The following is a 21,766-nucleotide window of genomic DNA, read 5'->3' on the forward strand; positions in this document are numbered from 1 at the left end:
TCACAGCCCATAATGACAAATAATGTAATTAACATTTGGGTCCAGTAAATATTTTGCTTGAAATCAAACAGGCGACTTCTTAGTTGAAGGCAAGCACTATTATAACACCTGGGCTACCCAGACAAATCATAGTTAATTGGTATTTCAATTTTGCTTTGCTTCATCAGTTAGAGTGAAAGAATGAATTCAATTGATTGTTAGGTCAAATTGAATAGTCAGCTCTATAGGTATTTGATATACTGTTAATTTATTAACAGCAAAGATCTGCTAATCTGAGGTAAAGTAAAGTATTAAAGGTAATCTTTGACTGTTAGTAGATGCATAAAGAAAGCATTCTGTAATTGAATTCTTAAAAAATTAAATAAAAAATAATTTAAAACAAACTAGCAGCTGTAGCGTCGACTTCAAAATCCGTTATCTATTTTATAGTTTTTTGCGTTTTTTGTTAACGCAACTCCTCCCTTATTTGTAGACCAATTTTAACGTTTAAGGTGTCAAAAGATTTGTCTCAAAATGTAGTTTTGCAATAAGGTTTTAGAATTTTAAAATTCCTACTCTTAAGGGCGTGAGACCTTCTCAAAGGTCGGGTTTTCCCCATAAGAAATACATGGAAGAAAAAAAGAAAAAAAAACAGCTGTTTATAATAAGAAACTCATTAGCTTTTTGGGAATTTATTTAATGAATACGCTACATGAAACTTTGACGGTTGAACTCCTCCGCCATTTCTTAACCGATTTCATCCATTGACATCTCATTGGAAAGAGCGTGTTGCGTAGATTTGCAAATTGACCTTACATTTTTGAAAAAGTCCCTTGGGCTCTGCCCCAGTGGCTGTTAAAGTTCCCATGTTATCCTTATGAAGAACATAATTGTTTACATTTTGATCAGCTGTAATCGCTGTTATTTATTTTTCAATTCAATGAAACACATTGGGCGCGTTCTGGGAACATGTACCGGTGCACCGATGCAGATTAACGGGTGACTTACTCACCGGTACCGCCCCGGGGCAAGAGTCTTGGTATCCCAGAACGGTTATGCACCGGTTTACGGTACACATTGAATTATAATTTACACATCCACCAACTATTTGCTTCATAATATTTAAATCAAACAAACAGACTTGCCCTCACGTAATAAATTATTTGAAAATTGTTAGTTTATTACGTGATATCAAATTGAATAAATTATTCACTCATTACGTAATATAACCTATAAAACTGATGAACATTATTCGATGGACCCGCCATCTTGCCTTAGCTGCAAGCTGTTGTCCAAGAAACTGACCAATCAGAGGCCGCCGCTGTATTATGCACCGTACAATTTCTCCGGTGCATAAATCTTGCACCGGTGGAGGAAAAAGAGGAAATAGCTGTCTGCTAGGTTAACTCACCGGTCTCCCAGAACGACACATTTTTTGCACCGGTGCGGCACCAGTGCACCGGTACATGTTCCCAGAACGCGCTCATTGTGTACATTTACTGATTTTGTTGAAATTTAATATTTACTGTTTTAATGTAAATTTTACATATTACAATGTAAAAAATCAAGAAAGCCTGGACAATTTGATACATTTTACCAAATAAGAAAAATGAATTGACATAGTACTGTATTTTTTGAGAAATCATTGAAAGAACCGATTTGTTAACCGTTGAAACATAGCAAACTCATAGAACGCCACCAAGTAGAAGAAATAGAGATTTGAAAAAGAAATTACTATCGTTATCAACCTATATAATGAAGAACACCTACAGCTACAATATGAATATTCCCACAAAAATGAACAAGGATGTTAGCCAAAGTGCTACTATTTTGTAGGAAACATGGACTTAACTTTACTGGCAAAGGAAATCCCTTTAAGTCTGAATTAAAGTGGTACGGCAAGGACATTAATCATTAAATATATGTTTTATAAAAGTCAAGTGATTTTAAAAGAATGCGACTACATCCAAGAAACCTTAATAAAACTTTCATTGAAGGATTCACATTATTCCCATTTAAGGGAAACAAAAAACCATCTGAACGACATTAGGCCTTTCAATTCTGCATTTTTTCAGGTAAGTATAATTTACCATATAACAACAGTAACTAGCCAAATGAATGCCAATTGATGCAAATAAAATTGCGACAGAGAGGTTATGCAGAAAATCAGGTAGTTCTTAGTCAAGTAAACAAAATGTTATCGCTATAAAAAATTGACTGAAATTTGTAAACGTACTGGTGACAATGGGTGGTACCATATGCAGACTACATTATCATTGACGAAGATCAACACAGACAACCTCATACGGCTATAAGTATGAAACATTTAAAAAACCAGATCAGCTTTTGAAAAATTATAAAATATTTACAAGAAATGTTGATTATATGGAACTGTTAGGTACGTAATCTATGAGTTGAGTTATTTAAACTCATCGGAAATTATGATGACTTTTATTTGTTTTTAAATAACTACTTTACTTCTTTGCAATTGCTCGATTTCGAGCAACGTGTTTACTAGTAAATATTAATGTTTGTAATATTCAGTAGGTTAAGACCAAGTTAAACAGTTAATCAGTTTTGTTGGAAGAACAGAAAATGCCTTAAGTTCAAAGAATAAATATTGGAAACGGGAGGAGGAGACAATTAATGCATATGAGGAGAGTAGATAATGAAAGGTCTGGTCTAACAGACACCCATCCAGATACACATTCACTTGGTGAGATGAATAATGTTTGCCAGTTCTGCTATGCAACTTACTTTGGAAGTGAAAAAATATATGAAGCACATAGTGTTGTCACGGTGGTAAAGTAAACTTGCCTAATGTCAGATAAAATGAATGCATGCAAGAAATGTTAACTTCTGACACTGACAGACCAGATATTTCAAAACATTTAGTACAAACTATATTAATGCCTTGACTATGATAAGTTCAAGTAGTAAGATTATACCAAATCTTGATGGACCTTATGTTTTTATTGTAAACTTTTGTATTACTCGCTCTACTTCAATTGAGAAAATATGCAAATGGATTGTTTACTTCTATTGTTGCCAGTTCCTCTAACAATTATATACAAAGTGTTTTTGACTGAATTCACCAACACAATCCAGACATTTCAAGTCAAAAATAAGAAGTTTCAAAAACTCATTTACTATTAAAAGTTTTAGTGCCAATATTAGACCAAACATAAGTGAAGGAATTTGTGTTTATGTATGCAACGATCGATTAGTTATGGTTGTCATATAATTCCTTTCTATCTGTACATTGTAACATCTGTTCAAATGTTTAGAAGTTGTTTTTGTTTACTATGATGTTAGTTTGTTTCATATTGTTAGTTCTATCATAGACTAAGCAACACAAGGTTCTATATCATGGTAGATTCTATGTTCAATAAAGCCTAACTAAAGGTAATTTCGTTTATAATGGTTTTATTTATTCAATCTACAACAATTTATTGAACATAGAAGATTTTATTAAAATATACATCAATCTTTTTTCATGGAACGGATACTCAGACCTGAAAGATTTAATGCCAATCCTAATGAAGTCAATGCAAGTCAAGATTGGAAACACTGGTTTCACACTTTTGAAAACCTTATTGAAACTAGTAAAATCAGTGAAGAATTGAGGCTTAAAGTATTAACCAATTTCATTTCACCATCCGTTTATGAATATGTAAATGACTGTGAAACATACAAACAAGCAATTGATGTGTTAAAAATGTTGTACTTGAAACCTGTCAATGAAATTTATGCACGTCATAAACTAAGAATCAGAAGACAAGAGTCTGGTGAGTGCATTGATACGTAGAATATCTGAAGCGACTTTCCAAAGATTGTAACTTTAAAGCTGTCAATGCTGTTTCAAGTAGAGATGAATATATCAGAGACACATTCATTGCTGGCTTGCTAGTACCTCACATTCGTCAACGGTTGTTGGAAAGCTCTACTTTGTCTTTAGATGAAGCAGTTTCTCAAGCCAGATCACTCGAACTTGCTAAATATCACTCTGAACAGTACAACTTAGACAAGTGCTTACCAACAATCAACGCTGCAGCCTCAAAACCTATCACTGAAAAGAATCCATACTTGTCCAGTCCTGATCCAACACCTTCTGCTGCCAAGCCAGAATCGTATCCATCTCAAGAAAATATAGCGTGTTCACTCAATCAGACATGTTACTTCTGCGGCTTTAAGAAACACAATAGAGCTGTTTGTCCAGCTAAAGAAGCTATATGCAGAGGATGCGGCATTAAAGGTCATTACCAAAAGGTATGTAGAAAATCCAAAACACCAACTTCTAGAGTAAAGGCATCAGTCCATCAGTCAAATTGTATTGCCTCAGTACCATCGTGTTTGAGTAAAGCTGTAGTCCCAGTACAATTAAATGGAGTCGATGCATACGCTCTTATAGATACTGGTAGTTCTGGTAGTTTTATCAATCAAAGCTCAGCACTTAGATTCAACATCCCTGTCATTCCATGTAATGGGGGAGAGGTATCAATGGCTTCCACAACTCTGCGTTCTTCAATAAAAGGGTACTGTAAAATCAATCTTAAATTACAAGATCATACTTACAAGAATGTGGTCTTCAGCGTACTTACAAACTTATGTTCTGACATTATTATAGGACATGACATTCTAAAAAGACACTCAAGTTTACAAGTACAATTTGGAGGAAAAGAGTCGCCCCTCAACATATGTAGTGTGGCTTTAGCTAATGTTGAGCCAGTAGAACTATTTCGTAATCTATCTCCAGATTGTAAGCCTATTGCAACAAAATCTCGAAGGCACTCAGCAATTGACGAACAGTTTATTGAAAGTGAAATTCAATTACTGTTAAAAGAGGGTACTATTGAAGAAAGCAGGTCTCCATGGAGAGCACAAGTCCTTGTTGTTTCATCAGATAACCACAAACGGAGAATGGTTGTCGATTATTCACAGACAATTAATCGTTTTACAGAACTTGATGCATTTCCACTCCCTAGGATTGATGACATAGTCAACAAAGTAGCTTCATACAAAGTTTATAGTTCTATTGATCTTAAGAGTGCCTATCATCAAATCCCAATAACAGAAAATGACAAACCTTACACGGCATTTGAAGCTTGCGGGAATTTGTACCAATTCACACGAGTGCCTTTTGGAGTTCGTAATGGTGTCCCTGCTTTTCAACGTACGTTAACCAACATAATCACTTATGAAAAACTTGAAGGTGTTCAGGTCTATCTGGATGATGTAACAATCTGTGGCAATGATCAGGCTGAACATGACAGGAACTTGAGCAATTTTATGAAAGCTGTTTCCAAATATAATCTTACCTTGAACAAACATAAATGCAAGTTTTCTACAGCCATGATCCATCTATTAGGTTATGTAATCTGTCATAAATCAATAAGACCAGATCCAGATCGTCTGCAACCACTTCGAGATCTTCCCATTCCAACCAACTCAAACTCTCTTCACAGAGCTCTTGGTATGTTCTCCCACTATTCACAATTCATTCCTAAATTTTCTGAGAAGGTGAGCTGTTTAAACAGAAGTTCATTTCAACTGAATGAAGAAGCTAAATGTGTATTCCAAAGACTTAAACAAGACATTGTTAATGCAGTAACTTCTTCGATTGACTGTGATGGGTTGTTAACAGTTGAAACTGATGCATCAAATCATGCAATAGGAGCAGCTTTGACTATTGATGGTAGACCCGTAGCGTTTTTCTCTAGAACACTTACTAACTCGGAACAGAAACATTCATCTATTGAGAAAGAAGCATATGCAATAGTTGAAGCGTTAAGAAAATGGAGGCACTATCTCATAGGCAGACACTTTCGCCTTATAACAGACCAACGATCTGTAGCATTCATGTTCAGTGATCGGAATGCAAGCAAAATCAAGAATGATAAAATAATGAGATGGAGAATTGAGTTATCCTGTTATAAGTATGAGATCATTTACAGAGCTGGAAAAGAGAACAAAACAGCAGATGCTTTATCCAGGGTGTGTTCATCGATGGAAGGAAGTTTATCAAACCTTGTATCACTACATGACGCTTTATGTCATCCAGGAGTGTCTCGAATGTATCATTGGACTCGGAGTAAAAACTTGCCTTATTCACTGGATGAGATCAGAAAAGTAACTTCCTCCTGTCGAACCTGCTTAGAGGTAAAACCTCGATTCCACAAACATGAAGGACAACTTATTAAAGCTACTCAACCATTCGAAAGACTGAATATAGATTTTAAAGGGCCACTTCCTTCCAAGAGTAGAAATCGTTATCTTTTAATAGTCGTAGATGAATACTCTCGATTTCCATTCGCGTTCCCTACTCAAGACACAGCTGCTAGGACTGTTATTCTGAGACTTAAGGAACTGTTCTCAATGTTTGGAGTACCGGCTTATATTCATTCTGACAGAGGTTCATGTTTTATGTCTCAAGAACTAAAATCATTTTTATGTTCACTAGGAGTTGCTACCAGTCGTACAACAGCTTACAATCCTCAGGGCAACGGACAAGCTGAGAGGTATGTTGGTATTATATGGAAGACAATCGAACTATCACTTAAAAGTAAAAATCTGGACATATCTGATTGGGAAAAAGTACATTTAGAAGCTTTGCACTCTATCCGGTCGTTATTGTGTACTTCAACAAATACAACACCGCATGAAAGACTATTTCTCTTTTCTAGAAGATCTAGTAATGGTAAGACAACTCCATCTTGGCTCATGAATCCAGGTCCAGTGCTCATGAAACGGCCTGTCAGGAGCTCGAAATACGAACCACTCGTTGAAGAAGTACTGCTCCTTGAGGGGAATCCTGAGTATTCTCACATAAGATATGCAGATGGCCGTGAAACTACAGTGAGTTCCAGGAAATTAGCACCTGTAGGAGAAGTGTCACATCATGAAGAAGACTCAAACTCCAATCTACGACATGAAGAAGACTCAAATCCCAATCTACGACATGAAGAAGACTCAAACACCAATTTACGACATGAAGAAGACTCAAACACCAATCTACAAATAAATGAAAGAAGTTCTCAAGTTGATGCTGGACCTGAGCCTATCTTCCAAGACGAGGAAAGACTGAATCAGGACCAGATTGCTCTAAGGAGAAGCTCCAGAAGTAAACACCCGCCTTTGTATCTAAAAGACTATGTCAGCTAGGAGGGGAAGAATGTCATATAATTCCTTTCTATCTGTAGGCCTACATTGTAACATCTGTTCAAATGTTTAGAAGTTGTTTTTGTTTACTATGATGTTAGTTTGTTTCATATTGTTAGTTCTATATCATGGTAGATTCTATGTTCAATAAAGCCTAACTAAAGGTAATTTCGTTTATAATGGTTTTATTCATTCAATCTACAACAATGGTCAAGTTTATTTTTATGATTTAGGAGAGGCTAAATAATAAACGCTGTTCAAAAGAGAAAATGAAAATTGCTATCCTATTTCGACAAATGAATCCATACTTTCAAAACTTTGGGACAGGTATTAAGAGAAACTCCACTGAACAACGTGAGAACGTTCTGATGCGGGGCATATACTGTGACTGATAGACAACACGTTAAAATACGTTAACCAACTTTCAATGGTGTTGCTGCTTTAGCCTATTCAAAGCATATTATGGCTGTCCAGTTGGTAACCCAGAGTTTGTGGGTAAAATCTGGAGCACATGAAATGGTAGATATCACCCCACTTTTCAGGATTCTCTACGGAGAAAATTTGTTTGCTTAGGCGAAGTCTCAAATCAAAGAAATAAAATATGACCCAACTTAAATTACTTAACACAGGTTGTTATCAGTAAGTTATCAGTAAGGCAACAGTTTGCTTCAATTCTCAATGCTCGAAAAACTTTGTTGCTACATGTTAACTCCAATTGAAACAGATTGTTTAGCATTCATTAGAAGTTATCAGTTAAAACTGAGAGCAGAAATAATCTAGGTGAGCCTTGACGGCGCAAATAGAGATATTTAAAATTAGTTCCTAACAAGTGTTTAAACAACTTTAAGATGTAACTAGAATTACTCGAATTTAAGCATAACGTATTCCTCCGCGTTATGTTTTATACTATATGCGGCTCATTGAGCCGCACGGGTTCTCTAGTATTCTAGTATATTTGAATTATTAAAAATTTTCTATTACTCTGAGTTAAGTTGAAAATGATCTATTTTTTACGTGATAATAATTAACTTATCACTGACTTGTAATTTGTTAACAAACTTTGTAATTAGTTTTTCCGATACAATATGAAATCATCCATAAAAAAGTTAACATGTCTAAAATATAAAGCATCACAAAACCTACATACTGTAGGCGAGAGTTAAGATGTCCTCTGAGTCCTGGCCTATTCTAAAAATGCAGGCGCTTGCTACTCGACGGCTAGGCGTGCCGGGCGGGATACTCATGTCCCACGCGGCAGTCAGGGCTCACATCCACTGCGTTAAAACCAAAAGAGCTCCTGCAAATACCGCGCGGCAACATACAAACATTGCTGCATATCACTCTGGCTCAGAGGACTTCTTAAGAGGCATCATCACCTTTGCTCTGTTTGCGATTTGGGGGGGGGGGATGACTTGGGTGGTAGATGAGGGTGAGCGGGGAGCGGTGCGGGGTCAGTATTCATGCCGTTCTAAAAACATCGTTATTTTAGCCGTCACCGCACGCGCACTGCCACGAGTCCGCGCAGTACCATCGCCCTGCCCTGCCTGGCGTCGGTCTTAGAATACTCTACTGTACATGTTCAAGAAACATGAAGAGAGTTTGTATATTATAAATGGTAGTGATACATTATTTTTAAATGCATTACTAATTTCATTGATATGATTCCATGTAATAAAAGTTTATATTCTCTGTTCTTTTATTCTTCTAAAATAAAAGAAAATAGTAAACAAATTTATTCCAATGGAACAAAACAGTACAGTACCACACCAGGATATTTTAAGGAGTTAACAACATAGCCACCATTTTGTTACTGAAGATATTTCTGTTAATTGTTTGCAGAGTTACAACACACACCCAATGATGGTAACAAACAATATTTCAATGTTTTATATGCTATATGTATGTAATACAAAAACTCTCTTTGTCATGACAATAATTATAATAATGCCTTTATCTTGGTAGTAAATTACAATACAGCAAATAACAATAATAAAAAAAATCAAAATGGCAAGTAAATTAATTTATGTACAGGTATTGAAATATATTCTAAGAAAAATTCAGTACAATAACATTTCACATATTATTGAATCCTAACGCATTTTACGGTAAGCTTGTATGAATACCATGATGTATATTTACAGATTAACGATTACCTAATTATAGTTACAAAATTAAACATACAACAACCAATAGTCAATACATTAATATAAATAGCTTATTCCCTATATGGGAAATTCGCTAAAAACAAATCGTAATGAATAAACTATACAATATCTGTTCCAATCACAGTAATGAAGGTTTCAAAACTAAATTAATCACTAAATTATTTTCAAAATTCAATGTTAAAAGTAATTTTTAGCACGTTTATTCAGGACGTCCCTAAGTTGTTGAATGTAATTTATTTTTCTGGTCTCGTTTTTGCTTCTGTTCTTTGATGGCAGCTTGTATATATACTGGGTTTCTTATTTCCATGGACCTGGGGTGACGGGGATCTACTAATTCTGGTAATATACAATCCACATAAAACCTTTTCAATTTCTCTTCCATCTGGTTTTGCCAAAAATCGTCATCCTTCATGATTTCTTCAATTTTTATTCCATGAGGTGTCCACAGGGCGAAGTAACATTTTTGTCGTTTTGATATGTGAAGTTGTCCCTGGATCTGATAAAAGAACTTGTGTTTCCTGTTTATTTCTATTTTGTCCTCATTGAAACTTAGGAAAGGGAACTTTGTCGATCTTATTGATTCTTCTGGGGTTAAGTTTTTGCATGACTCTGGACATTTAACCTCAACAATGCTATCATTCCCAATTAGACCGTCAGGACTGTCGCCTAAGTATTGGATGTTTTCGTCGATGAACAATCCGCACTTTTCAACAGTTACTCCCAATACTTCTTCAATTTTCGTTATGGCATTAAGTTCATTTTCTTTTCCATATCTTGACGCTGAACAATCAACATCACTATACAGTAGTGTCTTTACGAGGTTTCCACAGCGGGTCGCCGGAATTTTATCCCCCTGGAATTTTACCCCCTGGGCAGAGCTGACATCACTATGACGTAGTAGCCTGAGTGGCCAAAAGTTTATTAGTGGCCTACATTCGATTAGTTTATTGTAGACGTTTGAATCGCCATCAGCTAGGACGGTCCCGTAAATGGCCCCATACATTTCAATACTACTACAAAAACCTTCGAAAATAATGTCAGCTTCCTTGCTGGGTGAAGAACCTGTTAAGTTTTTGTAGCATGGATGCGGCGATGCAGGTAATCCTTTCTCAGTTGCACTGGCGCAGATAGTACAGTACTTATTGCGTACTCCAAGAAAAATCACCTTCTTTGAGTGTGCTCCAACGATGGCTGCCTGGAAAAAAATTCCAGGCAGCTATCGTTGGAGCTTTCAAGGCGTATCGTAATTTCCTTTCAAGGCGCCATTTCATCAGGCCAACGTTGACACATCTTTTCTTGCGTTTAGCACTCAAAAATAAGTTGCCTTTTTTCGAGACTCTTCCCATAATGCAGAAGAAACCCAAATAGACAGAAAAAATACGAAACGACGTAAACTGTTTACTGGCGAATGTTAGCAGTAGGATCGCACGATGCAGTAATCAAAGCCGGTAGCAGGACTACTAGCGCTAGATCACTAGATCAGGTGACGTGCAGGTGTAGCCGACGGCCAATGACTGCAGCGGCAGTGATGACTCACTGTAGGGCGTAGGCCTATCCACGCTGTTCCCAGAATTTGACAAAAATGTACGCAAAACACTCAACACTCTATATGATCCATGTAACCTCACATCACCATCACGACCCTCGCATGTCCACGATTACGATATCCATTGAACGCTGGACCTTAGGCATACGCTGAAATAAAGGACATATCTTGTTGAACAAGGTTTTTAAACATAAATAGGCCTACCCCGCCTCAGTAAACCTGCAGACTAAGTGAATTTCCATTTTCCTGATTGGATTTTCACTGAAATAGGAACCCTCTGGGGACCTCAAAAAAGTAAATCGGTCCCGGGTCGAGGTCTTACCACAAGACCTAAGACTTCCCTATTTGGAAAATTCATTTAAAAATGACCCCTTGGGGCTAAATAAACACCATTTACGTAAACACTATAGTAATTCTCAAATTTTCATTTTTTTATTGCACTAGCCGTGTACTCGTGCTTTGGTAAGTAAGTTTAGAGGAACTTGTTAACAAATTATAATTAACCGGGTTAATTTAACCCTATTATTTAAATTGTTATCCATTACTACTTTAATTTGACTAGGATATGCTGATTTATCTTAGACAATTTTGAGTTGTAACGAAACTAAAATAATAAAAAACGTAACAGACAAATAGACATTCAAATTTCATGGTTTTTTCAAGGTTGGTCTTGGTTTCAGCGTTATTTCAAACAATCATGTCAAACACAAAAATAAAATAAAATTATAACGAATATACAGACAACAGTTTAATTTAATTTTTCTCATTACCTTCCTACATTTGTTTTATTTCGATTTCCCATTTTAACAATATTTTCAAGGGACAATAGAGAATAGAGAATGAAACGGTAAAATTAATATGAACCACTCATTTTCATGTTAAGATTGTAGTTACTATCTTCCGTAATGACACAGTAAATAGACTCTATATATGTGTGTTATGGTAATGATGATAGTAATAGATTGGACTTCGACAGTAAGTTCTACTACCACAGTGAGCAGAGCGACCTTGCGTAGGTCAGAAGCAGATCGAGTTTTATAGGATGGCTAGTAGCGAGTTTACCGGTAGATTCAAGTGACGCTCAGGCTACAAAACATGCGTTCCTATTCTCCTGTTTTGGACGCTGTTTTTCACCCATTTTACATGAAATGTTTACCATTGTTTACAGAAAGGGCTGAATTTTTTTTCTATTAAAAGCAAATTACAACATTTAAACTTTATTACGGTCAAAATCGTTACCAAACTTTGGAAAAATTGACCTCAAAAATCTATGTAAAAAACTCTTATTTTCAGGTTATACATGAAAGCAGATACTCTTTGTGAACAAGTTAAGACGTATACCAAAGTTCTAACTTAAAAATTGGCGTACAAAATGGGGGAAAAGACAACGTATGTTTGTACGTGTTTTTCAGGGGTGAGGATGCCTCTTAACTCTCGCCTACAGTACTTCATTCATTATTCCAAGTTCAAAAAGAGGGGGATTTACTGAATTGTCCATGGCTAAGGGCAGTTGATAAGGGTAAAAAAGATTATTTCTCATCACATCCCTGTTATTTGCATTGCCATCCCTGTTATTTACATAGCATGCCCTATTATTTTAATTGTGTGCGCAATCTCTTCGGGGCATGTTAGAAAAATTACAAATACTAACGAAACATACTATGACAACACAAAATCTAACAAAAGTAATTTTCTTCTTTACATTTTAAACAATTAAATAACATTACAATGTTTTAGGCCGGGTTCACACTATCCGTTTTCAACGGTCCCGTTTAACGGGAGCGTTTTTGACGAAAGACGCCAACACATTGTATCAAATTGGCGCGTTCACATCGTCCGTCAACCGGATGATGCTGCCGCGTGGCGGGACGACAGGACGTTCGATGCAACCGGACGAAGACGAAAAACACATTCAGTCTTGTGGGTGCGTTCACACTATCCGGTTGCGTTGTGCGGCGGTATTGAATCAACTAGAGATGTTTGACGTTGACAAGTTTATAGAAAATGTCCACGGCCAGCAATCACTGTGGGACAAGCAGGCAGAATCATATTCTGATAGATCTGCACGGGACAAGAGTTGGTTAGAGATTGGCTGGATGAATCCAATGACTTCTGTTATTAGTTCTCAGTAAACCACTTGCTTCCATTACACACACAACTTTTATCTTAGACAGCATGACTATTACCTTCTAAAACCAAATTTACAGCAAGTAAGAAAATGTAACTGAACAGCCACGTCTACACTCCGACTTCACGACCGAGAATGGCGCGTGGGATTAACCAACCGGATGACAGGTACGGATAATGTGGACGCGCAACAGTCTTCCCGTTAAAACGCACCCAAACGCACCCGTTTTTGACGGATGCGGTGAAACGGATAGTGTGAACCCGGCCTTACTTAAATTCACTAAAACTAAAAATACTGTGAAAACACAAAATCCTATCAACACAAAATATAACGTAAGTAATTTTTTTCTTTACATTTTATACAAAAATATCATAATATTTTACTGTAATTCACTAAAACATCACCAACTGCAACGATAACCCCATTTTTGTATGGATGTAAATAAATTATCATGGCCATCTGTTTTGATGTAAACTTGAAAAAGCTTAGATGATTGACAACAGAATTCAGCACAAACGCTATAGATTAATACCCAATCAATATGCCCAAAAAAATAAATATTTAGGGGTTGATTTGCTGAATACAAAAATTTAACAAATGCTTTTAATAATATAGATGTTATTATTATGTACATTGTTGTGTTGATGAGGATTGGTGTCAAAATACGGAATTCTGAATTTATCCATTACACATCCTGTAGCCACTCAAATACACCTCGCCATCAAGGTGCCTCCAGGCTCAGTTACACCTTCAGGTTTCATGTCAGGTTCTACTGAACCGACTGGGCTTAAATTTGACAAAAATATAGCTACTATACGAAGGATCTGTTTAGGACGATTCACACTTCGATACTGACCGTGGGCTTTGCCCCTTCGGCTTTCAAATTTCTGAGGTGAGGATTTTAAAAGTAAATTGATTGGTCTCCATGGCTGCAATGAGAACATCACTCACAATGTTTACATTTGTATGACATCTCAACGTAAACAAGCAGAACTGTCACATTGTTTTTACTTTCCATTACCGGTTCCACACAGCTACAGCGAGCAATGAATACCATGGTTGCTCGCTGCACAGCTAGCTTGAGCAAATGAAATACATTATTCAACAAAACCATGTGGCAGGTTTATTTATTCTAAGATCAAGATGATTATGGACATTGTTAAGGCTGGGCACACACTGATCCAGCAATTCCCCTGAAGCAAAATGTTGCACAACGATTTGCTTGAAGCGTTTTGTTTCTTTGCTTCTCCAGTGTGCGGGAGGTTTAGGCATAATTCAGCAATTGGTTTCAAGTTAAAATAAGAAAAAATAAATATTATTTGTACTGGTCCTCTACTATGGCATTGTTTTAACATGTGTGACGAGGAAGTCAATGTAGCTATTGCTGTATGCTAATAATTGTAAGAGTTACTGTGATAAAAAGATTTTCCACTGATTTTGTAATGGACCGTTATATTGCAAAACATGACATGATACAGAAGAAAATCAATTTTAAAATCAGAAAATAACATTGCAAATACTTATTTTGGACAATTCAGTAACTCCCAATAAATGTGTGTTGTTTAAAATACAATTTAAAAATTAACACCTTTTTCATAAAAAAGTTTTATCCACATGGTCAGAATGTAAACAAATCTGTGGAGGGGTCTTTAAAGGCTTCTGGGGCAGATCCCTAAGGGAATTTACTTTGTTTTCCTTTTGATAACTCCTATACAGACCAAGACCTTTCTTTGGACACCTCTATCAAGTTCCTATGTCCAGCCGTTCTCTCAAATTAATGGAGACAAAGTTTCCAATTAAATATTTAGATTCCCCCATGTTAATCTTATGGGAGAAAACTCAACTTTGATGGAAGATCCTGCCCAAACTAATATAGATTTCAAAATATGAACTACAGATCAGGGCCATTTGTTTGACACTTTAATAATTAAAATCGATTTAAAAATGAGGGAGGAGTTTTGTTTACAAAAATCGGCTCAGCATATTATATACGAGGCATGTTTTTCAAGTAAGTACCGTTTTTAAATTTATCCGTTCCAGGGCTGCGATTGGTATTTTTGACGTTTGCGCTGTGTACGTGCATCTATTGGTAAGCCCTAACCGGAAATTCGAGAACAATCGGCCGTGTTTACATCCGGTTTCGAGCATTCAAAATGGTGCCGCCAATTGAGACTGCCGCCGATTGTGAAGTGCGCGGTGAAATTAGATTTTTAATTGCTACAGGTGTGAAAGCCATTGAAAATCATCGACAGATTAGTGAAATGTATGACGAGAACATTGTGTGTGACGGAATGGTACGCAAGGAGGTAAGGGCATTTAAAGACGGCTCCATCAACGTTCATGATGAGCAACGCACTGGGTACGGGGGCAGTAATGATGCCGCAAAGTGCTTTACTAATCATGAACGTTGGTGGGCTGTATACATTGACCTGATATACATTGATAAGCCTCCAGAATCTCAGTATGTATTTACAGAGCCCGATAATCTATGCTATGATGACATTAATTTCCTCTTGGGGGATTTTAATTGTCAGAGCATTGCTTGGGAATACAAAGAGATAAGTGAAAATGGGACAAAACTTGAAACCTGGGCTGAGGCAAATGACCTGCAGCTCATACACGATCCTAAGCTCCCTTGCTCCTTTAACAGCGGTAGAGGGAAGAGAGGTTATAACCCTGACAATATCTTTGTGTTGTGAGTAGCAGGATCGCCTCACAGTTTGAAAAGTCTGTAGGTGATTTGATTGGGGTAGCGGATTTTTAACCCCCTGGAATTTTACCCTCTGGGCAAACGTGACGTCACAAACCAGGGGGTAAAATTCCGGCCGCGAACTTTTGAGTTTCGCGACATCAGCTCGATGGATTAAACGCGGAATTAAACATATATTTTCACGGTTGTGATTTTAATCAGAACACATCAAATTATAAAAACCTAGAATGTACGGCCCGGATTTTTACCCCCGGAATTTTACTTCTCGGATTTTTACCTCCGAATTTTTACCCCCGGAATTTTACCCCCGGAATTTTACCCCCCGGATTTTTACCCCCGGAATTTTACCCCCCAGATTTTTACCCCCTGGCCAGATATATAAATTAGTGAGAATGATTAATTATCTTCATTCAGTTTTAATATAATAGTAAACATTTTATTATTAAGTAACTTATCTTATTTTATTTGTAACATTAACTAATCGAACAGGTTTTTAATTTTAATTTTGGGATTCGAGTATCAGGATTTGATCTTTGAAGCCAACTGTTTGGTTAATATGATCAAAATAAAACAGCAAATTCTGTTTACTTAGTTGAGATTAAAAACTAAATAAATAAAGACAGGACAGGCTACTAAATAATGAAATGTTTACAATTAATTAAAAACAGAAAAAAGAAAATCAATCATTCAATTTCTAAAATCAGCCAGGGGGTAAAATTCCGGGGGGTAAAAATCCGGGGATAAAATTCCGGGGGTAAAATTCCAGGGGGTAAAAACCCGGGGGTGAAATTCCGGGGGTAAAAATCCGGCCCGTACATCTTCAGTTGTCTAAACACTAGTTATTAGGGGTAGTACGTTGTGTACAGGGCCATATGGCAAAAAGCTGCACTTTTTGATTGAGATATGGCACTTTCAGTGGTCATAGCTGATACCAAAAGGGAACTTTTCAGATAGGGAGCCACTTCAAATTCCGTGTAGGACACAAAAATGGCGGCCATTATGGCCGCCATATGCCCTCGTACTGTTGCACAATATTTGTTGTATCTCAGCTTCTAATGGTCTGATTTCAATAATTATTTTTTTATATTGAAGCTGTTTTGTAGAGGAAACTTTTTTATGTTTGACTTTTAACTGTAAAACCTAAGCGTTCTGCAGAATCTTTATAAAAACTAAAAGAAATAATATTTTATGAAAGTTTTGGTCCGTAACATTAAAGTTGTGATAAGAACTCGTCTTAAAATGAAAAAGGGACATGTAAAGCATTAAGTAAATAAAAAGGAGATAGTAGGCTTTAGAAAAATCACATATTTTATTATAGTATGAAGCAAGAATTAAAAGGAGGTAACAAACTATTATGATAAAAAAAAAACAATAAAAATCAAGGAAGAGTCTACATGTAAATTGAGTGCTTCTCTATAATTTCGGATCATGTAGTCATCTTATTCATCTTACTTATCAATACAAAGTCGACAACCGGAGCAGTTCTTGCAAAGTTGCGTGCATGGAACATCTGGAGTGTTTCCTTCACCGAGCATGCTCGACCCCAAACCTGGCCTGCCCTGATGCTGATTGAAGGCAGTGCTGCCTTAGTGCCTCTCTAGTTGGCACCCGTTACAATTGATTACTCGTCTTTGTAAATCACGATTCTTTGAGTAAAGAGAAACTTTCTAAAACCATTAACTAAAAAAATCATCAGCATCTTTGTAGTAAAGCAAGAAGATAAACTTCTCCAGGACTTGTAAAGTCTTGTCATAAATTGACTCTTGTGGTAGAGAGATTGCATGAAAGGCTGTAGTAGCTTCAGGAAATGATTTCCACACAGTCCAAGCTAACATTTTTCCTTTCATTGCAAATTATTAAGTCACATCTGATCCTGTGAATGCATGAAATCCTCTCAATGCAACGGCTTTGTGCTCACCCATACCATAGACAATTTTTTTGTCTATATCCCCATACTCTCAAATATTGCATTAATATTTATAAATCTTTGACTCTTCCCAGCACCGAAGGGAACCCACATCCCCTGAAGTCCTGGAGTTTTGAGGATGTGGGAAAAAGATATTGCTAAAACAACCATCAATATCTGCTGTAAAAATAAAGACATTTTTGCTCCATGTTCGAAACTGTCTTTGGCGTGGTGGAAAGTCCTGCCGTCAGCTTTTTCCTGTTGCTTGCATTTGACTTGATCAATTGAAGATTCATCAGGCCGAGCCACACGAATAATGTCATCGATCTCAGTGATGATATGTGTCCTTTGAAAATTGGAAAGTGCATGTTCTCCAAGTAACTTGAAGATTTTTGTCTTATTTTGATCGTAGCGGAGGAAATCGCTCCAATTGATTGGTAGCATATTTCCTTATGTCACTTGCTGACGAATACCAACACCTCCCTTATTTCGAACACCTTTCTTGGGACAGGCTTTTGAGTAAGTATCCCATGAAATATGTATTCTATTTACATGGAACCTCTCAGAATAATTGAAAATTATGTTTTTGAATTCCGAACTGCAGTATTCTCCAAAGGTGCGTGATGTTTTGTGTGGAATAGCATGTACTAGTGCTGCTCCATCGAAAATAATTGTATCCCCAAATCCTTCAAATTGTGGTTGGTCACCGGTTTCTTCAAAGATTTTCAATAGCTGAGATTTATGACATGATCTAAGAACGTCATTTGAAGAAAGCGATGATGGTGCACTGGTATTTTTCGTGTTGAAAAAATGTTTCCAAATCCAACCTTCTGTTATGGTTTACAATAATAGCCCTAGAAAATAGTTCAACATAATTCTTTATGTCAGTAATATTGGGGTGAGAACTGTTTTTGGTTCAAAATTGGTCCAATTTTTTTAATAGGAGCAAATACACTTACATTTGTCAGTTGACTGTTAGAGACACGAAAAAACCGAAACGCCACAATAATCATAGTTTAAGCAATTTAACTATTGACATTTCTAACAGAATGAAACAAATGGTATGAAATAGAAACACCCCCTGCATAAAACCTGCAGAATAAGCGAATTTCAACTTGTCTGATTACATTTTCACTCAAATTTTCCATAAAAAAGACATATTTATTCCCAATTTAAAAATAAAATTAGATTTAACGAGTGCTTAGGTTTGCTGCTATGGGGAAGGTAAATAGTGTTTTTTGACCAAACGTTAGTAGCATAGGATTAAATAAATAAATTTTACCAATTTAATCAGCATAAACAAGTAAACTACAACAGTGTAAATTTACTACATAAGAATAACATGGGATTTTTTAAATTAACGCTTGTTTTTAATTTTCGCTGTAACTGTTAAGCATACAACAGTGCTTCAGTACACTCAATTATTTCTTTTTTTAAGCTCTATAAAATAATGGTTTGGAAATAAATTGCAAAATTTTATGTGTTTAGGTTCGAGAATGGTAAAAACCGATTTTTACCCCATAAAACCCCCCCATAATTTGCCGTTCTTATGGTCCGGTCATGCTGGTTCGAAAACTTGTTTAGAATAAATGTAGGTATACGTGTTTATACCAAATTTCATAAAAATCTGATTATTTTTAGCACAACTACAAATGTTACTAACCAAAACTTTCATAAAATATTATTATTTTAGTTTTTATAAAGATTCTGAAGAACGATTAGGTTTTACAGTTAAATGTCAAATATAAAAAAGTTTCCTCTACAAAACAGCTTTAATATAAAAAAATAATTATTGAAATCAGATCATTAGAAGCTGAGATACAACGAATATTGTGCAACAGTACGAGGGCATATGGTGGCCATCTTTAATGGCCGCCATTTTGGTGTCCTACACGGAATTCGAAGTGGCTCCCTATCTGAAAAGTTCCCTTTTGGTATCAGCTATGACCACTGAAAGTGCCATATCTCAATCAAAAAGTGCAGTTTTTTTTTTGTGTACACACCGTACTAGGGGTAAAATTCCGGTTTTTATCGCTAATCTAATTAATCACGCTCTGACTATTTTCATTAGACTTCCAAATCCGCGGGGGTAAAATTCCGGCCGCGAACAAACTTTTGGCCACTCAGGTTACTACGTCATAGTGACGTCAGCTTTGCCCAGGGGGTAAAATTCCAGGGGGATAAAATTCCGGCGACCCATTTGATTCCCCGAACTTAACACAGACCTATAGTATGCACCGTTAGTGTTGTTGTTAAACCTGAAGTTGTTCCTCTCAGGCACAGGTTTAATTTCAAAAAGGCCAACTGGACGGGTTTTAGGGAGATCATTGACAGAGAAATCGCCAATATCCCTCCACAACCTGATATGTATGACTCCTTCGTCAAGCTTGTCCAGCAGGTTTCAAGAAAAACGATACCTAGAGGCTGTCGAACCCATTACATCACAGGATTCTCTGAAGAGGCAAAGCCACTGCTAGAATGATACCAAAGGTCTCTTTGACAATGATCCTTTTTGCTGAGGACACACTTCTAGCAGGTGAAGAGCTTATGTCAGTCATTGCCGAAAATCGCAAAACTAAGTGGTGTGATCTTGTGGAGAGTTTAGATATGCAGGTGAACAGCAGACGGGCCTGGAAGTTCCTCAAGAACATAAATGGAGATGCGACAAAACCAAAAGACAACTTTACAACAGTTACTGCCGATCAAGTCTCTACCAACCTTCTTTTAAATGGCAAAACCTATGGAAGGAAATACCGGGAGCCTGTTGTGCGTGATGTGGCAAGTGAGAATCACTTCCTGGAAGAACCATTCACCGTGTTCGAGCTAACTGCAATCATTACCAGCTTAAAGACTAATAGAGCTCCAGGTATTGACGAGATCAGAGTTGAACAACTAAAGAACCTAGGTAAAAAAGCCGTGCAATGGTTGTTGAGCCTCATGAACATGTGCGTAAGCCAAATGCATATACCAAAGGCATGGAGAAAACCTCGTGTGCCTGCACTGCTCAAACCTGGGAAAGATCCAAACTATCCTAAGAACTCTCAACCTATTTCTCTCTTATGCCACACATATAAATCTTAGAACGTCTGATACTCAATCAAATCGGCGATTTTCTGGAACAAAAGATCATTCCACAACTGGCAGGCTTTCGATCAGGCAAGTCTTGTTGTGGCCGAGTTTTGAACCTGACCCAGCATATAAGTTGTGAATGCAATAACTTGAGTAATTTTTGTCCGATTTTGATGAAATTTGGTTTAATGGTGTAAGGCGGGATAAACTTGAATGAGTTTGCGAACCAGCATGATCAGACCATGGGAACGGGGTTTTACGGGGTAAAAAATGGGTTTTCTCATTTTTGACCCTCAAAACACCAAATTTCCTAATTTATCTCTAGACCTTTTTTAAGAGCTTAAAAAACCAATAATTTAGTATATCAAAGTGTTTTTGTACAGTTATTGGTAACGGATGAAATTAACAAAAATTGTAAATTTCAAATTCCCATGCTATTCTTATGGAGAATATTGTAAAATGTTGTAGTTTGCTTGTTTATGGATATATTTTGATCTAACTTGGCAAATTTATTGAGCAGAGCAAGCGAAGCTCTTATACGCCGACTCTTAAGCATTTCGCAATACGCAAACTCCTCCTAGACGGCTGAAGCAATCGTTTTCAAATTTTGCATGGTGATAAGACCATATCAATGAGTGCCAACATCTATATGGCGTCAAACAAATCTCTTAGGAATCCGCCCCACGGGCCCTCAAAGTTTCAATGTAATCCTTATGGAAGCAGTATTTGACACATAAACAAAGGCATAAGATCAGCTGGACTTTTAAATGAAGTAGATCAAGAAATAGCTGATAGCATTATTCGACGGATATTGGAACAGAAACGGCATGGATCGAGTAATATAATCAAATGACTACACTATCCTGAATCGTATACTAAAAGCCTTTACATCTTGTTTGGACGTTTATTGACAGTCCCATTTTGAATAATAAAATAAACATGTTTGCTTTGAGTCCATGCAACTAAATTAACATTTGAAGTTGTGTTTGAAGGCTTGTTCTAGGCTTACTTGGAGAAACCTTATGTAATATTTTTAGTAACCCCTATATTAGCGATGAATTGGTTTGTGAATTAGAATATAATTAAAAAAATTTGGGTTTTCTTT

The 21,766-nt window shown here is 36.6% G+C and overlaps 1 protein-coding gene across 1 annotated transcript; it reads left to right on the forward strand.

Annotated features, from left to right (window-relative positions):
* Positions 1-1,234: 1,234 nt before the first annotated feature.
* LOC128984427 (uncharacterized) lies at positions 1,235-7,140 on the forward strand. Its single transcript, XM_054403746.1, has 4 exons — positions 1,235-1,328; positions 3,788-5,452; positions 6,440-6,497; positions 6,663-7,140. Exons 1-4 carry the CDS (start codon positions 1,235-1,237, stop codon positions 7,138-7,140), a joined length of 2,295 nt encoding a protein of 764 aa, XP_054259721.1.
* Positions 7,141-21,766: the final 14,626 nt, after the last annotated feature.

The sequence above is a fragment of the Macrosteles quadrilineatus genome, unplaced genomic scaffold (genome assembly GCF_028750875.1).
Source record: "Macrosteles quadrilineatus isolate MER2022 unplaced genomic scaffold, UCM_ALF_1.0 Scaffold_2__2_contigs__length_208266976, whole genome shotgun sequence".
Taxonomy (NCBI): domain Eukaryota; kingdom Metazoa; phylum Arthropoda; class Insecta; order Hemiptera; family Cicadellidae; genus Macrosteles; species Macrosteles quadrilineatus.

Excerpts from the sequence above, each read along its gene's own strand:
- LOC128984427 (XM_054403746.1), top strand. The coding sequence starts at position 1,235 with ATGGACCCGCCATCTTGCCTTAGCTGCAAGCTGTTGTCCAAGAAACTG. Across the intron at positions 5,453-6,439 it reads CTCTCTTCACAGAGCTCTTG|GAGTTGCTACCAGTCGTACA; the intron begins GTATGTTCTCCC and ends TATGTTCACTAG. Across the intron at positions 6,498-6,662 it reads GGCAACGGACAAGCTGAGAG|AAGATCTAGTAATGGTAAGA; the intron begins GTATGTTGGTAT and ends TCTCTTTTCTAG.